Source organism: Panthera pardus, unplaced genomic scaffold (assembly GCF_024362965.1).
Source record: "Panthera pardus isolate Hobbes unplaced genomic scaffold, ASM2436296v1 HiC_scaffold_1, whole genome shotgun sequence".
NCBI lineage: Eukaryota > Metazoa > Chordata > Mammalia > Carnivora > Felidae > Panthera > Panthera pardus.
In genome coordinates, this window is record NW_026526654.1 from 40,312,775 (window position 1) to 40,329,966 (window position 17,192).

A 17,192-nucleotide genomic window follows, 5' to 3' on the forward strand; every position below is an offset into this window, starting at 1 on the left:
TGTTTATTTATTTTTAGACAGAGACAGAGACAGAGACAGAGTGTGAGTGGGGGAGGGGCAGAGAGAGAGGGAGACACAGAATCCGAATCAGACTCCAGGCTTCTGAGCTGTCAGCAGCCCAGCTCAGCAGTCGGAGTCCAACGCGGAACTTGAACTCACGAACCACGAGTTCATGACCTGAGCTGAAGTCAGCTGCTAACCGATTGAGCCAGCCAGGAGCCCCTGGATTTTTTAAGAAACGACTCCTGATGACACCAAAAGCAGGAACAATAACAATTTTTTTTTATTTTCTATATTTTTTTAGTAAAATTTTTTAAAATGATAAAATGGAGTTGACCAAAATTTAAAACTTTTTCTCTTTAAAAGAGACCATTAAAAACATGAAAAGACAAACCACAGACTGGGAGAAAATATCTGTAAAATGTATATCTATAAAGAACTTATACTCAGGATATATAAAGAATTCCTACAATTGAATGATAAGAAGACAACTTAATTAAAATAATTGTCAAAAATAGGCAAGAGTTAGTCATTTGGAAAATTCAGACTAAGGCCACAACATACCATTATGTACTCACTACACAGGATAAAATAAAAAAGACTGACAATTCCAAGAGTTGGTGAGGATTTGGAGAAACTGGAACCCACACACATTACTGATGGATATGTAATGTGATAGAGCTGCTTTGAAGAACGGTTTTTTCTAAAGTTAAACATGTACTTCCTAAATGACCCAGCATTCCCACTCGCAAGTATCTACCTAACAGGAACGGAAAGATATGTCCACACCAAGACATGCATGTGAACATTCATAGAAACGTTATTCGTAGTAGACCCAAAATGGAAACAATATGCTGTCCATCAACTCCTGGATGGGTAAATAAATGTAGTATATCCATACAACAGAATGCTACTCAGCAGTGAAAGAGAATAAAGTATCGATACATATATGGCAAAATCTAAAACCATTATGCTAAGTGAAAGACACTGGACACATAAGACCACATATTGTATGATTCCATTTATATGAAATGTCTGAAGGAGACACAACCATAGAGATAGAAAATGGATCATTGGTTGCTAAGGCTGGAGGTGGGAATAGGGATTGATTGCAGACCAGCATGAGGGTTTTATTTGTTTCTCTGTTTTTGGCATGATAGAAGTACTCCCGGGGCTCCTGGCTCACTTAGTCGGTAGAGCACGTGACTCTTGATCTCAGAGTTATGGGTTTGATTACCTAAGATTACTTAAAAATAAATTTTTAAAACATAAAAATAAAATCTTTTAAAAAAATGAAGAGAAGTTCTCCAAAACTGGATGGTGATGATGTTTGTACAACTCTATAAATTTACTAAAACTCATTGAATTGGACAAAAGATAGATGAGTTAATGGTTTGTAAATTAGATGCTAATAAACTTGTTAAAGATTGTTTTTTATGTATACATAGTCTCTGTATTTTTTAACTGAACTATTTAGTCCATTTATTCTTCTTGTAATTACAGATATATTTGGATTTTTTCCTATCATTTTATATTCTATATGTTCTACCTTTCTTATATTTCTTTTCCTCCTCCTTTCTTGCCTTCCTTTGGTTTATTTTCTTTTTCCTAATTCCATATTTCTCTCTCTGTTAACCTGGAAGTGGTATATTCTACTGTTGTCTTATAATGGTTACCCTGGAAATGTCAACATGCATACTTACAAATCAAAGTCTACAGTTAATAGCTTTGCCCTTCTCTTGAATGACATAAAGAATTTAGAGCACATTAATTATAGTAACTCCCTGCTTATATGTATTGCTAAAGTTGCAATTTTTAACCCCATAAGACATTTTTATTATTTTACAAAGTCAATAGTTATTTAATTACCCACATATTTTTTGCTGTCGTTCTTTATTACATGTCAAACGCTTCGTCCATATTTTTCTCAAAAATTTTTTTGTAACAAAACGCAGTATATTGTAGTGGTTAGCAGCATGGCTTCCAGAGCCAAACTGTTTTACTTTTTATACCGCTTTTTATTTCTGCTTTAAACCGAGGCAGAGGGCTACCCAGTAACACGCTTAGGGTCATATCTAGTAAGTTGTAGGGGCAGGATTTGTACCCACTAATTCCTTATATTTAAACCCAGTAGCACCCCCTCTTCTGTGGGGGGCTTGTAAAAAACCATGGTCCAAGAAACATGTTGGTGGCACAATAGGCCAGAGCCCTTGTCGACTGTCAGCAAACTTACATGTAGGTTCAAATTCCTCCCACATCTTAAGGTTCATGAAGTTCATAAAGAACTCCTCTGTAAAGATTAACCTTACAAGCAAATCAGAGGTGACTTGAATTTCAGCCTTATGAATACTTATAAAATCAATTTCTCTGTGTTTCTTGCATATTTATTATTTTTCTTCAGGTAATTGGAACTGTCTTGCAGAATTTATAGGAAAAGACTCCTTCCATAAACATCCAATTCTGTTTCTGGACTCTCTCCACCTTGCTTCATTTGTTCCTGGGCAGAGCGATAGTAAACCCTTGCTCTATAAAGCAAATCACTGATTTTTCCCCAATATAAAGTCACTTAGATGTTGGTAAGCCTCAGGAGAAACTGTCTGATGAAATTATTAGATGCTAGATGGATTTTGAAACCATCTCCGGTGAAGACGGTCCTTTCAGAAGAGTGGTTAGGACAGAACAGTCTTCTAGGTCTTCTAGATTCTCTACTATCTCTGTAAGTCTTTCTACTGTATCACAGGACAGCACGTTGGAAGCATTGGCTCTGAACTTCTCCCGTAGGTCCTCCTGGCTCAATGGCTTCCTCCAATGGCCATAGAAGGTATCAGAGCGCTCTGTGAAGGTGGCTCCATCATTGAGAGTGACACTTATCTCACAATATAGTGTGTTGAAGCTTGGCAGGTTGTCTTGAGGGTGCTCCAGCTCCACCTTACTGAGCAACTCCCTCACCTGTGGCCTGCTGATCTGGCATTTGTGGAATGATGGGACAGTGATGCCGCCATCAAGCAGTGTGGCACAGGCCACAAACTGGAAGGAATGACGAGCCTCATGCTCCGAGTCTGGGAAGGGCCTGTTTACATACTGCACATCTGGAATTCTGAGCACAATTCTTGCAATGCGGTCAATGGGAAGCAGGGCTCTGTCTGTTACAAGGTGCTTTCTCACAGATGCAGCTGCATCTGCCACCCAGTGGGTGGCCAAATGTGCAGGGAACCGCTTGAAGGCCACATCCTGCTGGTCCAGCAGCCAAGCGTGGGAATCTAGGTTTGGAAGAACTTTTGGGGAATAGTTGGCATAGAAGGCCCCAAACCCTGTCTGCATGTCCAAGATTTGTCTGTTTCCTTGGAGACCCAGCATTGCCAGAAAAGCGGCTTCCATCCCATGCCTGGCAGCATTGCCGATATGAAGAGGCTTGGTCTGAGTGGCAGCGTTTGCTATGGGTGCCCCGGCATGAGAAACAGCAATAGCCAGGGCCTCTCGGCACTTTGTCATGCTGAGCCCCAAAAACTTGGATGTAGCAGCAGCACTACCCAAGGTTCCTACCACTGAGGGTGGATGGAATCTGGAAAGCAAAAAAGCAAAGAGTTGGAGATTTACAGACCTCAGTCAGTAGGAGGCAGTATGGTATGATAGTCGGGAATGTAGACAATGGAGCCCTGCTGCCTGGGTTCAAATCTCCGCTCTACCACGTACTGGCTGTGTGATCTTGGGAAAGTTATTCAACTTGTCTGTACCTGTCTCCTCTTACATAACATGGTGACAATAATATCTGTCTCATAGGGTTTTGTGAGTTTTGAATGAATTCACACGCTTCCATCAGTGCCTGACACAATAAATTCTTTATAGTTATTTCCAGAAAGGCAAAAGTTGTTGCTTGCTGAAATCCCATGTAAGTAGCTATAAAAATGCAGGGCCTTGCAGAAATTGAAAATTTGCCCAGTATTCCAATCTACTCCTCTGCTAGCAGGCTGGATCAAGTGGAAAAATAAATATAAGATTGAATCACATGACATAGCCAGCATGTGACTATTTTTGCTCTATGGGTTGAACAGTCAGGTTCAGGATCTTCTGAATATTCTCAATCTGAAGGACCTCAGCCAATATCAAAGTAGATTCTGCTCTGAGATGAGATTAGGAATATTCAGAGCACCTTGGGTGCCAAAATGACGTGAATCGCCCTAGGACGAGAGGCCCCAATTTATTTATGGCTGTGGTTAGTTGATTCTCTAAACCCAAATGGGATTTTTCATTATTTCTTCTGGGGTCATACCTTAGTATGTGGATATATGGTTTGCTGTGTGGCTGGAGAATTGACTTAGCTCTCAGCACTAATGTTAATATCTTCAGCTGATCTAACTCACCTCTATGTGAGAAAGCTCTACAGAGAGAACAGTGGACAAGTCAAGGGGGAATGCATCTACCTCTGGATGGGGCAGATTCTCTCCCTACCTCTTTGGTATGTCATTGGCTTCCTTGGAGAAACGCAGTAATTGGCCTTGCACTTCAATCCCAACATTGAAAGCTAAGAGCAGATCAAGGCCAGAACACTTTGGACTTGGAGGCAGAGCTTCTGATAAAGCCAGCAGGACAGGAAGGACCGCTCCAGAAGGGTGGGTGGCAGGATGCCATGTATCATCAAAATCCATTGAGTGAATCTATGTAAACATACACACACAAACAACAACCAAAAACCAAATTAGATTTACCTGAATGCAATGGCTTTTGGACCAGTAAGGGTTTAATTTAGTAATAACTCTATTTGATATGAGATTTTTAGCTCTGATTATCTGAAAATAAAACCTGTAGACCGGCTGTAATTCTTAATCATATGGCGGGGTACTGGATGTGCTGTCCTCTGCTTAGAGCAGGCAGGACTTTAGGGAGCAGCTAGAGAGCCCCAGTGAGCTTGGCTCTTACCCAGGTAGCCAGAGCTCTCTGCCACAGCACCTGGAAAGAGTGCTTAAAAACAAAGCTGTGAAGTTAGGCGGCTGTTCTCTCTTCCTTCCCCACCCTCCAGACAAGTTGCACTGAAAGTTTAATGCCATTTATTCCATATCAGGCCATATATTTTTGTACCTTTTTGTTATGAAATAATTTCAAAGTTACAAGGAAGTTGCAAGAACTCTCAAACCCAGATTAACTACTAAGTTATATTTTAAAATCATTATTTTCTGCTATGAGGTTTTATTCCTCTTCATCCTAGCCATTTGCTTATCCCTGATATGAAATAGTAATAGCCAGAAGTTCACTTAAAAATCGATTTCCATGTCTCTTGGATGTGGCTGATCTGGACACTGCTTGCTGGACATTTACTCTGAGATACACTATTGTGTTTGCCTTTCAGTATTCTAAACTACTGTCCCACAAAACATAAAACTATCTCAGACATCCCAACACATTCGTGTCTAAATTATATCTTGTATATAGATACAGACTGCTGCTGACACACAGACAAAGCATAAACATTGTCAGATGAAAAGTGCTGATTTTTGCTTCAGAAAATATAGACACCATATGGCCACTGTTTCTTTCTCAGTAAATATCTGTTGAATGAAAGGATGGATGAAAAGCTGGTTACTGAATAAGAACTGGTAGTGGCCACAACAAAAGGAATTGAGTCTGGATAGCGGGTTTTATATTTTTTGCTATAGATGTTCAAAGTTAGATACCATAAGGGTATTTTTATCTAAATCCTCCAACTGATTTCCTCTATTTCACAATGTGTTTGAAAAGCGTCAGTTCAGTGTAAAGCATCAATAACTACATAGAAGAGAGGGCCGACCACTTTATCTCTCTGAACCTCAATGACTTATCAGTGAAATATGGAAACTGAGCAATTTCTGAGATATTTCCTGGCTCTGAAATTATTATGATTGCCTAAAATTAGAAAAGATGTAAACCTCCTTACAGCCACACCGTTCACAAAAGCAGCATATGTCGGCGGGAGCCTTAAGTCTGGCTGACCCCAAACAGTGCTGGCCACATTGGAACTGTAGATCTGAAAGAAAGGAATATCAATCAGTAAGACAGAGTGGAAACACGGCATGCCAAGTCACCATTTTAAGAACCATTCCTCATCGTGGAGGCATGACTTTAAGAGTCCTTATTTGAAAACTTGGTGCTAGATGGCAGCCTTCACCATTGGATTCCTCTCTTCCTTGTAGAAGAATACACAACTTTGTCCATGGAAGGGAGAGGAGATGCTGTTGCTCTATCCCAGACTGTGATCCACAGGTGCTCTAGCGGATGGAGTCTGAATTTACTCTTATTTATTCCTTGAGGGTAAATACTGGCGAAGGTGGACTAATTGTGGAGAGTGGGTATTACGTCTACTGCATAAGCACCCACTCTCTGCTCAGCGTGCCGAACCAGCTTTTTTCCCAAGAGACTCTTAAAGTCTTTGCACGAATGAATGGTAGGTACTATTGGGGTAGATGTTATTGCTTCTAGGACTCTCAGGTAAAAAGTGCTTTATGTCATAATAACAATAAATTATGTGATATTGCTAGTGTTAAAACTAGTCTTAAGATTGGTCTTTAGATAGTAACTTAGTAAAAAATATGGATGAATATTAAAACTCAGATAAATAGAGCATAGAAAAGCATAAAGCCATATACAACAATGCTATACACACCAAGTAATATCTCTAAAATGAAGAGTAGAGTAGTAGTAGCACATGAGCACACATCTCTGGGCACATTGGTGGGCATGACTCACGAGCAGGCATATGTGTACACTTGGTTTTATCTCTCAAGTAGACACTGTGCTTCTTACCTTACTATATTCACTGGCTTTGTGAAACACTTCTGTATTGGTTCCCAGGAAGCCGACACCCAGAGTATCCAGAATCATTCTCTTGCTTCTCTGAATGACGTGGTCTGTCAGGTGTTCCACTGTCAAGCCATGGATCACTCTGGCAAAGCTTTCTGTGACAGACTTTAAAGGGAAGAGTGTTAGAACAGTGCTGTACTCACTTTGCATTTGCCCATTCCTTGCTATACAAGAGCCTGAGGTACTATTATGTGAAGAGTTTCGCTCCATAAGGAGAAACTCAGGTGATCAACTTAAGTTCCGTTCCTGAAGAATGATGAGTACTGAGCCCCTGTACTGGGTGTGTGAGGCAAAGAGATGTGGGAGTGCACAATATCCAGTTTCCGTCCTCAGTCCAGCTGAGAACACAGACTAACATGCAGATGATGATCACAGAGTGGGTAGGCTATGGAGGAGGGAAGCACAGAGTTAGGAGAGGATGGGAGGGACATCTCATCCATAAAGTGGGCATGCCTGAGTGGGGGGCAGTGCATTCAGCTAGGAGCTGCCATTATTAGATACATGCCAGGCATCGTCCTGCCTGTTGTAAATACAGTATCCATTGAATGCCACGAGTTTCTGTGTAGGTATTATGAGCGCCACTCGCTTTGCAGGTGTAGAGACCCAGATGTGGAAAGGTGACATCACTAAGTTCCACAGCTCTTACGTGGTGGAGTTTGGACACAAATTTCTCTGGGTCTAACTCCAAAACTGAGCACGTAATTATTAAGCCACATTTCCTAAAGAGGAAAACAAACCTCGAAGCACCTGGGGTTCTTGTTAAAAATGAACATTCTAGTCCCTACTCCAGACCTCCAGAATTATCCTACCCCTTACCCCCAGATGAACCAGAAGCTTTGCAGGCATAGCACAGGATTCTGTGTTTTCATTAAAATCTTTAGGTGATTCTTAAATGTTCTAGTGCTATTATGTCCAACGTGGTAGCTACTCTCCACATTGGCTATTGAGCATTTGAAATGTGGCTAGTCCAAACTGGGATGTGTCATGAGAGTAAAATAAACACTGGATTTTGAAGACTTAGTAGGAAAAAAGGAATATAAAGCATCTCATTAATAATTTTAAAACATTACATGCTAAGATGATAATATTTAAGATATATTGGTAAATGAAATATATTTTTTTATTAAAAATTTTTTAAGGTTTATTCATTTTTCAGAGACAGAGAGACAGAGCGTGAGTGGGGGAGGGGCAGAGAGAGAGGGAGACACAGAATCCGAAGCAGGTTCCAGGCTCTGAGCTGTCAGCACAGAGCCCGACATGGGGCCCAAACTCACAGACGGTGAGATCATGACCTGAGCTGAAGTCGGACGTTCAACCGACTGAGCCACCCAGGCACCCCTGAAATATATTTTTATAAGTAATTTTATCAGCTTCTTTTTACTTTTTAAAAATATGATCACTAAGATATTTAAAATTACACTTGAGAACGACTTCCCATTCATTCTTGTTGATGGAGATTACCCGAAGGCATGGATACCTGGGCTGGCTATGAACACTTAAGGGAGTCAGCAGGTGAAGGGGCCTGGGACAAGGGTGGAGGTTAAAGGCAGAGGTGCAGCATGGGCGGGGCTTGGAGGCATGAGAGGATGCAGTGATTTGGGCCAACCCCAGCTTCAGAGCTTCATGCAGGGGCGGAGGTGAGAGGGATTCGCAGACTTGGACCAAGCTGGGGAGGTTCCACTATGCTGAAGACTTCCCGTCAAAGGTGCGCCATAGTGCTGTCTTTAAAAAGGTAGATGTGATCAGAACTGTGTTTTGCAAAGCTCTCTCATGTAGTCTGTCATGTAGAGAATGGGTCAAGGGGTAGACAAGGGCAGGTAAGAGACTGCTGCAATAGCCCGGGTTCGGGATGGGGATATGGCAGTGCCATTTGCCAAGAGAGGGAGCACAGGAAGAGGAGCAGCTGAACAATGATAATGGGCTCACTGTGAACTTGCTGAATATGAAGTGCCTGTGGTCCTAGCAGAGAAGACCATTCTGCTTCCACCCACAAACCAGATAATAAAAACCCGCAGGGTTATTTGCATTTCATAAGCAGCAGAGTACTTTGCAATTCCTTTAAATACCAAGCTCTTCAATGTGTAGGCAATTATTTTGTTTTCTACACATCTGCATAAGAGAACATCTATTACGTATAGCTAAAAGCATCCACTCTTCAATTGTGTTTCACTACATGCCTAGCGCTTAGTACTGCCTAGTAAATGCCAGGTGGTTTCCCTTTTCTGCTCTGAGTATTGTATCATTGTACAACCTCCTTGGTCTCTCTGAGCATTAGATATGTCAGTTTATTTATTTATTTATTTATTTATTTATTTATTTATTTATTTATTTATTTTAAAGTTTATTTATTTATATTGAGAGAGAGACAGAGCAAGCGAGTGGGGAAGGAGCAGAGGGAGAGGGAGAATCCCAAGCAAGCTCTGCACTGTCAGCGCAGAGCCTGATACAGGCCTCGAACTCACAAACCCTGAGATCACGACCTGCTGAAACCAAGAGTCAGACACTCAACAGACTGAGCCACCCAGGTGCTCCCAGATACCTCATTTTAAAACATTAGCTATAGGGTAAGGAGTTTCTGAATTGGAAGATCCAGGGTGTCTAAGAACAGTGCCTGCACGGAGGTACAGAGATGGATCCAGTGCCCAGCTACAAGTCCTCAATCTGGCCACCAGCTAGTCCTATATTTTCAGTCTTCAGATGCTCGAGTCAAGGAAACCCTGCCTTTTTCAAAAGGATGGACTACATTGTATGTCTCTGAAGCTCTGGTAGAAAGGTGAGGGAGTCTGGGGTGGGAGAGAGCAGGAGAGAACATGAATGGGAGAGAGAGGGTGCTGGCACAGGTGTTTCTAATTAGGATGGAGAATAACAATAACTTTGTCATGCTGCTAGAAATTTGGGTAAACATATTTAGGGACAGAGGGAGGCAAGGAGGAAAAAGCCCTGGCTTGATGATCCACCAAGGAAAACTTGGAGTTTTGAGAACTGGTTGGACCCCTGTTCTAAGCAAAATGACCTTTTTTTTCTATGTCTCTTTCCACTCCCACAGCTCCCACAGTTAAGGGCATTTGGTGATTGGTTGTTTACCTCTTCAGGGTTAGATCTGACCTGGGAGTGCCTTATGGGGAAAGCTGTATGCCTAGGGAGGATTTGTTGTTGGGGCTCCAACATGGCACCTGGAAGGTGACTGTGGCATCCATTTGCATGTTCCCATGGTGCTGGTGACCTATGCGGGTAGGGCCCCATGGGGATTCCCTGACAAGTTCTGAATAACACCCTGTGTGCCAAAGAAATGGCTCCTGAGGAAGGGAGCATGAGAAAATAAACATGCAACTGCCCCACTGTCCGTAGTCCATCTATTTCTAAAATACTTCTTTTGGTCTTCCTGATTTTCTCATGACATTTACATTTCTTTTCAATAATATGCTATGATTAATGTATATATTAAGACAAAACATGCAACCCTTTTATAAATATTTCATGACATCTTACTCTGTGTCTGGCACTGTGCTAAGCTCTCTAGAATACTAAACCAAGATGTTACGATTCCTGCCACAATAGGATTATCTTCTCCAGGCAACTAAGGACAGTAAACAGATCATTACAAAGGCAATCTGGCCATGCCATAATGGACATAGACAAGACTGGGAGGTTACAATTCAATGAACTTGCAATGATTTGTTTTCTTCCTAATTGTATGCAACAGAATCATGTCTCTTACTGGTAAAACACTGATGAAAAACAAGATACAGTTAATTAAATAGCTCAGAGGCATGAGAAATGTTAAAATGCCATTTTTTGAAGAAGAAGCAGGAAGCTGTAAGGAAATTGAGAAAAGGAGAGGTAAGCTAGAAAACCGATTTAAATAAGCACATAAAATATAACAATACCTTGAGCATCGTGTTGAAAGAGGAAGCTTATCTCAGGAGTGAACTGGAGGAGTAATTCACTTGCTAGGTGACTCCCTTTATACCCTTCATTCTTTCCAGCACATTCTCTTTCACTTCATTCTGACGCTAAAGTTTCCATGATTTCAACACCTCCCAAGTACGATTACTTCCACTTCCTCTCAATGAGTTGTTTAACCCAACTGGAGATGAAGAATTAGACAAGGCTGGGAAGTAATGTACAATGGTCAAATGATTTCTCATAGATATCAGGGAACTGAATGCATCTTGTGCTTAGATGTCATACATCAAAAGTAGAAAAATTTGCACTCTTTTATCCAGGTATTCTCACTTCTAAAAATTTATCCTAAGGAAATAAGCATGGATGTATAGAAAAAAACTTAGCAACAAATAATTCACAGATTTGCTTATAAGATTAAAAATCAGAAACAATCAAATGTCCCCTGTGGATTGGTTAAGTAGAATATGGCGTGCATGGGGGCACCTGAGTGGCTCAGTTGGTCGAGAGACCGACTTCGGCTCAGGTCATGGCTCACGGTTCATGGGTTCAAGCCCTGCATCAGGCTTTGTGCTGACAGCTCAGAGCCTGGAGCCTGCTTCAAATTCTGTCTCCCTCTCTCCCTGCCCCTTCTCTGCTCACACTCTGTCTCTGTCTCTCTCTCAAAAATAAATAAACATTTAAAAAATTAAGAACAAAAGAATATGGCATGTACAGTGTTTAAGGTCACTCATCTTCCCCTTCCATTTCACCCCCATCGGACACCATGGTCTAGGGATAGATGTGCCAGCCTGAGTTCCTGACAGCTTGAGATTAAGAGCCTAGAAGGGCGTTGGGAGTTAATCACACTTTTCCCCAGCTTGTTCACTTGTTTGCTCCTGCACTGCATTTTTGCATATATAGGTCTCCAATTCCTGGTCCTCTGCCTGGCTCCTGGCTTAGGATACACCGCCTGCTTCCCTGCTATTATTGCCCAAAGACGCTGGCCTGACAGCTTGTTCAGACCTCTTTGCTTCTAATCAGTCACTGTGGCTTGGCTAGGCTGGACCTCGCTCTGCTTCTCTGGGTAATTGTTATTTCCCTTGGGCTGTCTAGTCTTGGACAATTGGTTTATGCTCATAGTGGTACAGAAGACAGGTTAGTTAAAATCTGAGAAATTCCTAAGACCATTTTTACATGAAATGAAAAACGGGCTCTGATGACTTCAACCATCTCACCGTGGAAAAGCTTTATAAAGGAATGATGAGTTTTATCATATCTGATGAGCTTTTGCAGAAGTGCCATCATTTAGTTTCTCTGGGCTCAGATTTTGCCAGTATTTTTTTTTTAACTGAAGGATAGTTGACGCACAATGTTACGTTAGTTTCGGGTAACATAGTGATTTGACATCTCTATATGTTATGCTGTGCTCACCACAAGTGTAGCTACCGTCTGTTATGGGACCCTTGAGTATCTTCCCTATGCTGTACCTTTCGCCCCTGTGACTTATTCATTCCATAACTGGATGTCCGTTATCTTCCACTCCCCTTCTCCCATTTTGCCCATTCTCCCCACCAGTTTGTTCTCTGTATTTAGGGGTGTGTTTCTGCTTTGTTTTGTTTTAAAGATTCCACATGTAAGTGAAATCATATGGTATTTGTCTTTCTCTAACTTATTTCACTTAGTATTATACTCTCTAGTTTGATCCACATTATTGCAAATGGCAAAATCTCATTCTTTTTTATGGCTGAGTAATATTCCATTATATAGAATACATATTATATGCACACACACCATATCTTCTTTATACATTCATCTATTCATAGATACTTGGGCTGCTTCCACATTTTGGCTATTGTAAATAACACTGCAATAAACATAGAGGTACATGTATCTTTTTGAATTAGTGTTTTCATTTTCCTTGGCTGAATACTACTAGTGGAACTACTGGATTGTGTGGCATTTCTATTTTTTTATTTTTTGAGTAATCTCCATACCATTTTCCACAGTGGCTACCCCGATTTACATTCCAGGTTTTGCCACCATTGAATTCAGAAGAAGAGCTGGTTCAGTTATTTGCTAGTTTAATTACTTTGTACTTTTGTGGAACTGTGACCAATTTAAAGACTAAGGCCTTCTGTAATTAGAGTCACTTTCTAAGTATTCAGGGGCTTAAATGATAACTTGTACTATGATGGCACCTCTCCAATCAAAAAGGATTGTTGAATTCCTTTTGTCTTTGGCTCTTCGCTCTAAGTACAAGCCAGGGTGATTGTTTTTCAATGCAAATTTTCTCTTCCATCCCTCTCCCTGGGGAAAAGCAATGTAGGGCCAGCCCCGTGGAAGGCCCACACAGGAAGGAACTGAACACACCTGCTCACAGCCAGCCTGGACCCTCCTCTTTCCATAGCAAGTCCAGTCTTCAAAGACTGGTCCTGGCTACCAGCTTGACCGTGACCTTGTGAGAGACCCTAAGCTAGAGCTGCCCAGCTAAGCTGCTCCAGGATTCCTGACCCTCAGAAACTGTTTAGGCAATAGTTGTTTGTTGTTTTAAGTGGAAATGTCTTGAGGGTTGTTACACAGCAATAGATAATTTATAAACTCCAAGCTGTCAACCAGCCTTACCCAGGCCCTTTGGATCTGAACCTAGTTATCTCTTTCTCATATTGGGCTTAGCATCTCCCCACACCCAAGGGACCAAGGTATTCATCATCCTAGGGACCTTTGTACTATTACGGAACCAGGCTGGATCGCTGGTGGAAACACCAAGTGGCACTTGGAGATCTTGGTGGATCGGAGTCTTATTTTACACCGGTGGACTCAGAGGAGATCCCTCTCCAGAGATCTGAGTCCTGAGCATAAGCAGAGGGGACAATTTGTATTCTGTTCGCGCCTGCCACAAGTGAGTGGGAAGAAAAACCTGGAAGGGGAGTCTTCGGGCAGGGACTGGAATTCCCCTCTCGGCCCTGTCGGCCGTCTTATAACGGATTTGTCCCTGTCAGTACCAGAGATTCCCTGTCACCGCACAACTCTCTTATCTTCCACCTAAGTCAGAGATTCTAAGTCAGATGAGTTTGTCCTCCAAGGGACTTTTGGCAGTGTCTGGGGACATTTACCAGATTTGTGGCATCTAGTGGGTAGGGGCCAGGGATGCTGCCAAACATGCTGCCATGTACAGGACAGCTCCCTACAATAAGTTAACTGCTCCAAAATGTTAATAATATCCCAGGTGGGAAACCCCTATCTAAGTGCAGAGGCCACATCTAGGAGCCCTGTGCAACATTCTAAGTTTAGCTCAACATGCCCTACCTGCATGTCCCCTTGGGGCACAAGGGCCTCCTGATATCCCTTATTAGATGGGAAAGTTCTGTTTGGCAGGAAACTGACTTACCCTGTGGGTGACCACAACCTAGGAATCCACACAGGACTCCATACATGTTACATACAAACATACTTACATATTATAAAATTTTGTTGAATACGTTAATGCAAACCCGATGCTTTCAACAAGTCAATCATACTATTACATGAATAAAATTTAAGCCCTCTTCATTCCCAATGGAAGTGGCTAGGAAGATTTTTTTTTAATGGCTGTGGCTTTTATTCTAGTAGCAAGTAGAGTACAATGGACAGATCTTTATCTTGACAAGAGCAGTGCTAGCTGTAAGGGATTGCTTGTGACTATGAGCTGTCAGAGGAAATCAGGAATATTTGAAATGGCAGATCAGAATGTGAGAATTCAGACTATTTCTAAAAAAGAAAAACCCCATAAGTTGATCAATTTTGCCCAGATTAGCTACTTCGGTGCACTTGAATTTCAGTTTCTCTTTTTCCTGCCTTGCCCTTCCTGTGCTGCTATTGAGCAAAATCTGAGTCTGTCTCCAAACTGTGATGATTAAATTTCATTTTCTTGAAAGCTTATGTTTTATCAGAAATCCGTCACACTGGCAAGCAGCCAGGGTTTGTCTCCCTGATCAGTTCTTTGTTAATTCATTTGGGATATTTAAACACACGTACCATGACATTGGTTCTGTAAAACAGGAAACTTTGGGCAAAGTATATTTAATTTCCTTAAAACAACAACAGCAACCGTGGTAATAAGGGCCATCAACGTCTTCTCCATGACTTAGGCCATTATCTGTCTGCCATTGTTCTGGCCCCATTTTCTCCAGACGCCAGGCAAGAAGATAAAACCTAATTTTAACAGGGAAGATGAAAACTTCAGTAAGATATCAAGAAAGAGAATTTTAAAACAAGATTGAAGAGAATGCCTCACAGAATGAAAGGCTGTATTGTGTGTATATATTCTCTATATGTTCCCTCTGTGTTGTGTGTGTGTGTGTGTGTGTATGAGTGTGTGTGTGTATACGAGTGTGTGTGTGTAAACTTTACCAACTTATTAAAGTTTGAATGGAATTTTGCAAGTGCACAGGAAGGGATTAGGTTCCAAGGACTAATTCGTGAAGTGAAGAATGTGAACAATTGAACGAACGTGTGGCTATAAAATCACTGCTTAATGCAATTGACTCAACATACTTTATTGTGAAGAAATCTTTCTTTCCATTTGTGGAAAGCTTAAGGTGGTTATAATTTATCCTTTAAATCACTCTACCTCAAAGAAAAGTATTGTTTGTAGCTTTCCTCATAAAATAGCCCGTTAGTGTTTCTTAGTTAACTGGCAGGCACGGAGTGATTATCCATGCCTCTATTGTTCTGCAGCAGATGCTGGCTAAAAGAATAAAATGGGTGGATGCCTTCTTTGAATGAATCTAGCAGACATTTAAAACATATTCCATGCAGACATTGTCTATGCACCTTTTCAGACAGAATAGACCTAGATAGTTTTGTTCTTTAGAAGCTATATTTATGGAATTGTTGTGGTCCTCAGAAAGAATGTGCCTAAGCATTTCAGCAACAAACATCTAGCTATCTCCTTTTGATAATTCCCATTTCATATGAGAGGCTTTTTTTTTTTGGATGATCAACTCTTTCTTCAACTCAAAGAAATTTTCTATTATTTTCTTCATTCAGTTTCCTGTCTTTTCTCCTTCTGAACGTATATTAGGTAGATATTGATGAGGTTTTGGGGGTGATTGTGGAGTTTGTGGAGTCCGGAGCTGAGAGCCATGAAAGAATTCTTGAGACGTCTTTGGTGCAAAAAGGTGATTTTATTAAGGCAGGGAGACAGGACCCGTGGGCAGGAAGAGCTGTTCCCGACCCTCTGAAGAGACTACTTATACATTTAGGCGTTGGGGGAGGTAAAGTCCAGAGAAAGTTTCTCTTGAGATTTTCATATGCTAATGAAGACTCACAGGATACTGAAGGCCTAGCTACTGTCAAGCTAAGGCTGTTATTCCCTCTAGCAGAGCATTAACATTAGGATGGTAGGGTGTTCCTAGAGAAATGTTTTACTCTGTATTTGCCTCAAGTATTTATCAATGGGCTGCAGGTTATAAGGGAATTTAATTCTACCATTTCCTTCTGCCTTTGTTTCCCACATCAGATATCATGTCTCTTGCATTTATCCTCAATGGCTCCACTTGATTCTTGTAATTTTCATATTTTTTGCATTTCTGCTCAATGCTCTGACAGTGATGAGGGAGCATAAGGCAAGCTGAGGGCAACATACAAGCTAGCATCCCTTCCTCCCCCCCCCCCCCCCAGCCCCCCAGGTGAGATATGTGTGATATTCCTCAGGCACTCCTGGCTGCCCAAGGACAAGGGAAAGGGAAGAAAACAAATGGCCAGCTGATAGAGATCAGTCATACAGGACATGGGTCTCTATCAGTTTATAGATGTTTTGGTAAATTACAAGAAAAAGATAATCTTATCAATAGCCTAATCTCCAGTAAATTGTAGACTCAGTTTCCTGGAGCCCCTACATCACATCCCCTCCATAGTGATATGGGGAACAAAGGCAAGCAGGAAATGGCAGGTGAAATTAAATTTCCTTATAACCTGCAGCCCATTGACAAAACTTGAGACAAATACAGAGTACAGCATTTCTCCAGGAACTACTGTCCTAATGTTAATTCCTTACTAGAGGGAAAACAGTCTTCGCTTGACAATAGCAAGGCCTCAGGTAATTTAGGAGTCCTCTTCAGCACATCAGAGTCCCTCAGGAGGCCTCCCTTTTGACTTTACCTCCCCCAACTTCTTAGTATGTAATGAGCCACTCTTCACAACCCCAGTGCAGCTCTTCCTGCCTACTGGTCCTGTCCCCGTACTTTTTGCACCAAAGACGTCTTCAAGAATTTTTCTTGGTCGTCGGCTCCAGAACCCCCACCATCCCCAAACTTCATCAATAGGATTGCATGACTTAGTCTTCCAGTTACTAATTTGGTCTTTAGTTGTGTCCATTCTACTATTCAGCTCTTTTAATGAGTTTCTTCTTTTGGCAATAGGTTTTTTAAATTTTATTTTATAAGAATTTATTTTCCAATTAACATCTTAAGTTGTGGTAGAGATAGAGCCCCTCC

General features: G+C 41.4%; 1 protein-coding gene across 2 annotated transcripts; it reads right to left on the reverse strand.

The window, feature by feature from the left end:
* Window positions 1-869: 869 nt before the first annotated feature.
* Window positions 870-10,828, reverse strand: ACOD1 (aconitate decarboxylase 1). 2 transcript variants are annotated; one of them, XM_019444145.2, is made up of 5 exons: window positions 10,719-10,828; window positions 6,775-6,936; window positions 5,909-5,998; window positions 4,450-4,655; window positions 870-3,562 (listed from the first exon to the last, which is right to left on the reverse strand). In XM_019444145.2, exons 1-5 carry the CDS (start codon window positions 10,725-10,727, stop codon window positions 2,617-2,619), a joined length of 1,413 nt encoding a protein of 470 aa, XP_019299690.1. In that variant the 5' UTR covers window positions 10,728-10,828; the 3' UTR covers window positions 870-2,616. The 2 variants fall into 2 exon arrangements, with proteins under 2 accessions (XP_019299690.1, XP_019299692.1); XM_019444147.2 differs by lacking the exons at window positions 6,775-6,936; window positions 10,719-10,828 and having other exon boundaries at window positions 5,917-5,998.
* Window positions 10,829-17,192: the final 6,364 nt, after the last annotated feature.